The 9,487-nt window shown below is 35.8% G+C and overlaps 1 protein-coding gene across 1 annotated transcript; it reads right to left on the bottom strand.

Annotated features, from left to right (window-relative positions):
* Positions 1–406: 406 nt before the first annotated feature.
* On the bottom strand, positions 407–7,610 carry LOC131037543 (fra a 1-associated protein). Its single transcript, XM_057969737.2, has 2 exons — positions 7,164–7,610; positions 407–1,324 (listed from the first exon to the last, which is right to left on the bottom strand). Exons 1-2 carry the CDS (start codon positions 7,415–7,417, stop codon positions 955–957), a joined length of 624 nt encoding a protein of 207 aa, XP_057825720.2. The 5' UTR covers positions 7,418–7,610; the 3' UTR covers positions 407–954.
* Positions 7,611–9,487: the final 1,877 nt, after the last annotated feature.

Here is a 9,487-nt window from a genome sequence, read left to right as displayed (position 1 = left end):
GAATGTCATGGCAAACAGAATACACTAAAATAGGCTTGCTTTTTCTCCTAGAAAGAATTTTATCGAGCCAGCAGTAAAAGTAAACGTTTGACAGCTGCTCTACTCTAAATTGTCTGCATGGAAATGTATAATACGAAATGAAGATTAGCTTCAACAATGCCTGAACATAAAGCACGGTGTACTGGACTGCATAAATTACTTAGGTTATAGTTCTCAAGAGCAATTAGATTACAAGTTGAGTTGTAATATTCAAGAAAAAATAATGCTTGAAAAAATATTCTATGTTGTGGCATCAATGTAAGGTTGTCTCTTTCAGTGTATCATTATGACTTGTATTTCCAAATTCATTGAAGCTTACACAATAAAAAATACAGCAATAAGAATTTCTGGTACACAAGAACATAAATCTAAAACAGTATCTTAATTTCATGGTCACGACTTCAGATGTGTTGTCCAATCTAATAATGACAACATGTCCTTCCAAAGCATTAATGACATAAAAATCAGAACTCTTCAAACTTCTCAGCCAAATCCAAATTACCAGATCCTCCTTTATGAGGTTAATCTCCTATAGGAATTCGCTCATTCGGGAACTGCCAACCCCTCTTTTGAATGGATGAACCTCATCCCTTATGAAATATCAACCCCTTTTTCAAATGGATTTTAACCACCTTGACATCATCTCTCCTAATTGTCTGTCCTATGATGAAGATTAGATTCAACAATGCCTAAATGTATTTCATTGATTACCTAAACATTCTAGACTATTGCTTGAAAGTAAGCGTGCCTTTTATTAGTTCTTTTTACAAATTCATTAGATCCTATTCAATAAATAATGAAAAAATAAGATTTTTTGTCACATGAAATCATAAATCTAAAACAGTATCTTTATTTCATACTATTATCCAAACCTACAACAGAAACTTGTCCATCCACACATGAAAGGCTTACAGATCAGATCTCTTCAAATCTCTCTGCCAAATCTCCATAACCAGTTTCTTCTTTATGAACCTTATCTTCTCTGTGTTTTTGCTCATTTGGGATGCTGCCAACCCCTCTTTCAAATGGACTGCGACTATCACCATCTACAGGATACCCGAAGCTTTGAAAGAAATCGCGAGCTATATCTTCAGCTGCATTCATTAAAGTATCCAATCCTCCAAACAGGCCCTGTTGAAAGTTTTCAAGCTCACCACGAAAAATAGGTGGTATATATGGTTCCAGCTCATCCAACTTGTGACCTTGAGGGTTTAAGACTATAGAAGAATCTCTCGACACATCATCTTCTGTGTATTCAGTTTTGGATTCAATCAATTCAGTAGGCCTGTAATCAGGTCAAACAGGCAAAATAATTAGTTTACCAGAAGACAGGTCCAATATCATCCACATTGTAAATTATTTTCAAGCGACAACACTACATCACAATATGCTACCTTCCCAGAAGCATCAAAATATAGAAACTTCTTGCTAGTTAGAACTTAATAGCACAATCTTGAAATGCATTGCATATTCATAAAATCTACAACTGCCTTGAAGCAGAGACCATGGAACATATCCACTAATAAGCCCACAAGAAATCATACAAACAACTGTTAATGATTAACTCCAAAAATAGAGCTCATTAGGCTGAAATGGAGTATCCTTCATACTGTTCAATATAGAAGAATTGCTCTTTCTAAAATGTAGAGAACTATAGCACATACAAACCTACCCCAAACTGAACATCCAGAATTTTGTCGTTACCACTTACCATCTCAAATGCACGGTATGCCTGAATAAATGATTTATGCTACTAGGATTAAATGTTATGCACTATTAGTTAGAATATACAGGAGATCGATGCAGAAGTATGCAGCAACCCCAACAGCAATAAGACATGTAAATTGGATTAAAAACATGAACAGGAGAAAAGACATTTTAAACAAATTTTGAATAAATGATATTAAAGTAAATAAAATAACTCATAGCAAATGATTATTTGGCTTTCTTGTTTACTGCTATGCACAAATTGTCATTGCAATTAATGAATATGACTTGACCATCTAGAGCATTGAGCAATACTTACGAACTAAATAGTCATACTAATCTAATCAAATTTATCCAACTGTCCAACAAACACCATGACAGAGTTTAGGCTCATGTGAGGTGAGATTCCGGTAAACACTCGTGGTATTATATACTCTGCATCCTGGGTGAGTTAGCCTTGGAATGTCATTGCACCTACAATACATTCGCACTTGAATTGAAGTTACCATGACAGGCTTCATATATTTACATTTTGTCAGTGTATTTTTCACGGTATCATAAGAATTTTAGTTTTTAGTTTTACCCAGAATGATTTTGCAATAGAAACATGGCTTACATATTCCAGCTTGCCACAAATTCTTAAACTTTAAACGGTTCATTGGCAGAAAAGGTCAACTAAGTTCTCACTAGAATGGGTAGAAGGACTCTGGCTCATGTGTCAGACCATGGAGCATAAACCTTAGGTATCCTGATATCAGATTTGTTAACGTGCCAATAAGAAAAAGCTACAGTAGATGAAGAAGCTTATAGGGCACACATCTTATTTTGAATTAAATAATGACACATTATAACCAGAGTACTGTACCTAAACTTTCCTGTCAATTTTTTTGGCAATAACAAGTGTAAAGATATACAAAATCTTTCTTTCAATTATCTGACAGATATAGTAATTGCCATAGAAAAGTAAGTGTGTCTTCAATAAGAAAGACTTTGGCAATATAGCAGAAGAGAAACGAGCAGATTTGTATACATGCACTTCAAGAGCGCAACCTCCCAGTAAATAGCTCAACACCATAACATAAAATGTTTATTAAATGACAATAGAAATCCCTACATATGGCACATCACTGAATAAAACTAGGATATAATAACCAATGGCCTAAACTATTAAGCTTAGCTGAATTAACTAAACTATTATGACTGCCCTAACCAACTTAGGGTTATCCACATCTCAGAAAAGCTTTCAATTGAACTTTGTACAAGAGTAAGTTGCTATGCCATTTTAAAATATTTGAGGATCCAAGAAAGTATGCAACTGCTATATTTTATGCCAAGCAGTAACCATTCCACTCATTGTGAGCTTCTTGAACCCACACAAGATCCATTGAGGAAATAAAGCACGGAAAAATCCATAATTATTCCATCTGTCTAGCAACGGAATCAGACTTCAATCTGCAATATCTTAGTAACTCGTCTACATTATTCTTTGTCAAAAACTTTGCTATAGTAAATGCTTGAGGATATCAATCATGGTTTGTCTAAACCTTGAAATGGCTTACATACTTAAATGCTATACCTAACTATGATTAGATGTATACATACTTTGAAGTTTGAACACAGAGGAATGCATATGTCAAAGTCCAATTTGACAAAACCAAGTATAGCATCTCAAAGAAAACCTTCTATTTCAACCAGAGAAACGGGACTCGCCCAGACTCGGCGAGTCCGAGTACGAGTCATGCTCGGCGAGTCCGAGTACGAGTCATGCTCGGCGAGTCCTAGGGGCTCGGACTCAGACTCGTTCGAGTCTGGCGAGTAAAATCACCAGACTCGCCGAGTTGGCGAGTTTGGCTCAAACTCGCCAAACTCGGCGAGTCCTGAGCCCCAAACTCGGCTACTGCCTAGCTTAAGTAAAATGACAAAAAAAAAACATTTTAAAAAGTTTTTTTGAAATGAATGGTCTCATCTTTGTTCACTACAACCTCTGCCTGAGAATGAGAAAAATTAGGGTTACAACATGTCAGCCAATAGAAAAATAACACCCGACACCTTTATTAAATAATAAGTTTTTTTGGCCCCTTGACCCCGCAAGGGGCGATGCCCCTTCACCCCACCTTGGGGGCGCTGCCCCCAAACCCCCGTCGAAAAATATGGGGGGAAACTGAGTCGATAGAAGTAGGGAAAATTTAACCTCCAAGTCTAACACTGATTGGATCGACCAGGTAGACATAGAGGCTGAGACTGTAGCCATGGCAGAGGAGGAGCGGAGAGCACAAGCACAAACAGGAGATTCAGAGGCAGATAGTGACACGGATGTTCCTGATGTTGGTGAGCATGGCATGGTGTCACGGGGAGCGGCCATGGCTGTCCAATCATCCAAGACCTACCTTAGACGCCTTCGCAAGGGGCCGGGGCCGGAGGGTGCTGCCGTGCAGGCTTCTCTGAGCCATAGGCTTGTAGTTGTATTTACCTTTGGTATTTGTATGAAACATTTGATGATGATCATATGATGACATGTATTTTTTATTCCATGAGTTTTGTAATATTGTATACATTTGACAATATTTATATATCTATGTTTGTTATTTTCTTCAGCTACAATTTGCGTTTATGCTTATGTGATTGATGTATACTTGTGTATGTAATCAAATGAGCCGAGTTTGATGATGTTATTGTGTCTTTAAGGTGTATTCAATAAAGGGTGTCTGAAACAAGTTTTAAATCTTTAAAAATCTCTAAATTTCTTGAGTTTTTCACTTTCCCGAGTCCAGCCGAGTCTGGAGCCGAGTCCCGAGTCCAAGTCCGAGTCGGCCTTGCCGAGTCCAAGCCGAGTCCGAGTCCCGTTTCTTTGATTTCAACCAAGAAGTAGAACTCAAATCTATCTGTTTTGCCATAAACATTTTTCTTTCAAGTGGAATCAGAGCAGGAATGTGAATCTAGCATTATAATTTGGGTAGACGTCATTTTCTCTAAGCTAAATTTCTATAAAATGGTTTGATTTAGAAGCCGCTTGATTAAAAATTTAAATGAAAGAAGCAAATCATAGGCAAACAGGGTCTGCAGATTATAGCAATTAGATACAAAGAATCAGTGTCTCAAGCACCCAAAACCTGATATTATTCCATGCAGTAAAGGCCAATTAGTTTCCAAACCTTACAGACAACTGAAAAAAAAGACATGTCTTAAATGAGTAATCATTTAATGAGACAAGTCTAAGTAGCTATTGTGATTGTAAATTATGAAATTCCAGTGGAAAGACATTCCATCTAGGCAGCCAGTTCTATGTCTCATGGAGTTTTACCATTTTATTAACCTGGGTTATATGATTTTTTCTAGTTTTGGAGATTTCACTTGTTAAAAAGAAACAGGCACTGTTTACAACCCCAATAAACAAAAAAGTCAGAGTCATTGCCTTCAATAATATCCTAGCACAAACACAGGAATTTCTGTGACCAAACAAAACCGAGACATTATAAATCTGTTAGATTTGAAAACAATGTTGCCATCATTAACAGTAGCTCTATCCACTATTTAAACTGAGGCAGACTAACAATGAAGCCAAAGGCATGAATTCTTGAAGTGGGTGTTAGCCAAGCTAAGCAACCTGTCCCTGTACAAATATTACTGCACTATCCATAAGATCCTCATGCTTAATTCATTTGATAGACCATGTTAAAGTAGCAACCAAAATGTACGCAACACTGTGGCAAGGCTCAATGCAAATCCTGCATGAGCTTTGGTTGAAATAGGAACCCCTCCATCATAGATTGTCAGTTGAAAGATATTTTAAAATAAGCGATGTCTTCTCACATATTCAGTTGATGGTAAGGTAAGTGTTACAATTGAACTATCAAAAATGGTTATAGACAGATATTGATCATAGATAAGCAATATAGAAAACAGGTTAGTGCCTGATGACTCTAGATGAGATTTGAGATTTTGCCACTTTTGGATGCTTCTAACGTGTCAATTCAGGCATGTATCCCAACGACAGCCCAGTTGCTTACCAATAATTATTAATTCACAGATCTTCACATATAGAAAATATTTTAAAAACTAATAAGATCCTGTAAGTTAGTACAGAACAATATCTTCTCGTTAGAGTATCTGCCTTTTTTTGGTGCAACCTTAACTTCTAACATGGCTAGAAGCTATAGAATTATCTGAGAAAAATCAAAATCCTATATTGTCAGTCAGTGATTTAGTGGCCATGTAAACCACATATCATTCCCCGACCAATGTTTATGACCTGGTGAGCACGTGACCCTATGCTAATTATGCCCCAGTGATAAAATGGACCCTTTACCTATACCAACAGAAATATCTGATATAATCCTATATTGCCACGACTAATTGCACTTAGTTTATTCAGAGGAAATGTTAATAGAAATCCCATAGTTACCAGAAAACACAAGGGTACCGGTATCCATACCAGGATGGAAATTCCAACAAAATTAAGGTGTACAATTGAATGAATAAGGAGACAGATTTATTATATACAAATGTAGTTATCAAAATATTGGGCTATGGAGACAGGTATATGGTCCACATTCCTATAATAGAGTTTCCGGCAATGATGAGGAATCCTAAACCCCGATCAATTTAAGTGCCTTAAATTTAATCCTGAAACAGATAATGAAAGGTTGAAACTAACAAAAGGGGAATGGCAGTCTATTTTTATTTAAAAGAAACTTGAACAAGATCCCTAATCCCTGATCTAAACCGGGTGCCTTGAATTTTAGTCAGAGATAAACATAAAAATCGTATAGAACAAGGCACTATAATTGAACATACAATCCAAGCATCTCTCGCTGTAAGTTACTATATCTTAATTTATATTAAATTTATCAAACTTGTCCAGGAAATTGTGGGGTAGAGATAAAGATGAAGCTAATTAGAGTGTGGCTCTTATTCAAAATGATTCATTGTAACAAAGCAACACCTATAGACATAGCTGAATGATTAAGAGGCGCATTTGACTGTAGGCCATATTAAAAAAAATCATCCAAGTCTATCCCAAGGTGCTTTACAAGCAATCCATATACCCATATTTACTCTGTGACCCAAGTTTAAAACCTAAGAGTGGGTGGAGATGGGAGGAGGTCCAAGTCATAGGCGAACTTGCCAGTATACCTAAACCCTAGAGAGGGGTGATGACCCAAAGGACAACCGTGAGAAGCATATCCGAACGAGAGAAAGAGAGCTACCCGTAACGTCGTTCAAGATGAAAAACCTAGCGTTTTAAATTTTGATGTAATTCGAATTGGGAATTTGTATTCTGACCTACAATTAGATGTCTTAAATTTTAGCCTGTTCTGATCTGAGTGTCTTTATGCCTGTCTTTAATTGGGTACCTTAAAATTGTTGGCATGAATGCACAGATAAATTGAGAAACAAACTAATGATTGAAATGGTACCTGCCAACGCAACTCCTGAATACCTCCTGGGTCTTCTCACATTTCCTGACGAATTTGCCAGGCTCCACTTCCTCTGTGTTGCATTTGTTCCTGATAATTTTCCTTATCGAACACCGGTCTTCAGAGCCATAACTGCTGCTGTCCCTCCTATCATCCGCAAGACGAAAATCACCATCTGAATCAGAGCGGCAGAATCTAAGCAGTCCTCCTAGTTTCTCCCGCAGAGCGCTGCTATCAACTGAATCCCCCCACATTGCTAGCAGACTTGTTTACTGTAGATATATGTTTAATCGAAGAGGCTGTTGGGAAACTTATTTCGTATAACGGGAATTGATTGTAATGAAGGTTGTAAAGAAATTGCAAGTTTGATCCAGGGGTTTCCTCCAACGGTTTTCCCTGGGCTTTAGATGAATCAGCTGGTTACCTTTATGGCACTAGGTATTTTAAGTAGGGGAAGAGTACTAATATATAATATAGTTTCAATACCCGTTATTTTATTGTCATGATTTTTCAATAGCAGTTATAGTGAAAATATCATTAATAAATTTGTTTTGTATCAATAGCGGATCATTTTTTGTAATTTTTTGTTCATAATTGACCTATTTGTGCACCACTATTGGAACATTTGTGCACCACTATTAGGACATTTGTCAGCGATTTTGAGTTGAGGTTTCGGGAACATCTTTAGTTAGGTACCAGGGGACACTTTGAAATGTGTATTTTTTTACTTTTGTGCGCATAACTAATTCCACAAAAAAAAAATCAAAATCAGATGTACCGTTTAGGATCTCTGGGTGTGCGAAGTTAGCTATATCGGTGCTCTTCCCCTATATTAAGTTCGAAAAATATTTGTCATGGTGAAAATTGTATACTCATGCTACCGCTTTGTATAAAGATATTATTTTATTTTTTTAAATTAATAAAAAAAAATAGAATATATTATTATTATTATTATATTATCATACTATTATATTTTTATTTTTGATATTAAAAAAAATGAATTTTACATTTTTAATCACTCATAATTAATAAATTATTTTTAATGTATTATTGTATTATTAATTACAGATTATTGATATCAAATAATTAATCATATAATTTCTAATCTATTATTATACTATTACTTAAAAAAAAATTGATATCACTGGTGTAAAATTGGAGATGAATTGATTGAAATAGTTACAAAGTTAACTAATTGAATGATGAATATAGATAAAATTGTACGTAACTAGAAGCATTTATTAACATGTCACAATCCTATGTTTGTACAATATTAAATAAATTATACTTATTTATTTAATATCTTTTCTTTAAACTCAAAAATCAATAAAATAGATATTTTTATTTTAATTAAATATTATTATTTATATTATTATAAATATCTTTATTAATTATGTATTTAGAAAAACTTTTAATTATATATAAAAAATATTATATTTTCAAAACTAAGAAAAAAAATAATTCATATTTTATATATAATAATAATTATTATAAATTTAAAATAAAATAAAAAACACAAACAGGATGGCTTTGCATCTCGGCAATCAACTCTCTCATCAGGGCAAGGGTTTCAATTCTGCTGGAAGGCCTCCATCCGACAAGGATCCGTCTCCACAAAATCAACCATGACAACTGGTGAAAGGAAGAAGAGATGCTAGGGCAGAAAGAAGGGAGGCTAGGGCTCCTCTGGGGCAGTCAAATGTGTGGGCAATCCCCATTACCTCGTGAATCCCTGGTTGCACCACTAAAGCAAACTGTATACCACTAGGATTTCGACCGACTGCATCTAGCCCTGGCCACCCCCTTTAAAAGCCACAGCGGATCTCTCAACCACATACCTATCATACGGAGGGTTACAAAGGACCTTCCAAGGATAGAGGAAAGGCAATGTTATACCAGTGCCCTAATATAACTAACCTAAAGCTTGCATCAAGGATGGGGAACTCGCTTCACCATGAAAGCAAGAATGCTCTTAAGGCAACAAGGAGCGAGGGTGCCCTAAAATTGATAACTCCCAACCCGAATTGTATTAAGATCCCGACTCCCAGGGAAGCCATGGAATTGAGACACTACTGCAGAGATCACAAGCTCTTTGCAAAATGGGGAAGGAATGATCAACCTCTCGCATAAATAGTTGAATGGTGGAAAAAAACATTCCACGGGCAGGTAAGTATCACTACCCTAGCTAATAGTTTTCTATACATTGAATGTAACAAAAAATCCCTGAAACCTAAGCTATTGCATGAATAATGTATTTTTTACAAAGGTGCAAATTTCAATTTTATTGAATGGCAACCTAAATTCGATGCTAATAGATATGAATT

Source organism: Cryptomeria japonica, chromosome 6 (genome assembly GCF_030272615.1).
Source record: "Cryptomeria japonica chromosome 6, Sugi_1.0, whole genome shotgun sequence".
Classification (NCBI taxonomy): Eukaryota; Viridiplantae; Streptophyta; class Pinopsida; order Cupressales; family Cupressaceae; genus Cryptomeria; species Cryptomeria japonica.
The sequence above is the reverse complement of the archived record's forward strand: the minus strand, read 5'-3'. Positions and strand labels throughout refer to the sequence as shown.

Bases quoted from the DNA above. Each gene is read 5' to 3' on its own strand.
- LOC131037543 (XM_057969737.2), bottom strand. From the start codon at position 7,417: ATGTGGGGGGATTCAGTTGATAGCAGCGCTCTGCGGGAGAAACTAGGA. The intron at 1,325-7,163 runs GTACCATTTCAA...ACCTGATTACAG, and splicing joins TTCAGGAGTTGCGTTGGCAG to GCCTACTGAATTGATTGAAT.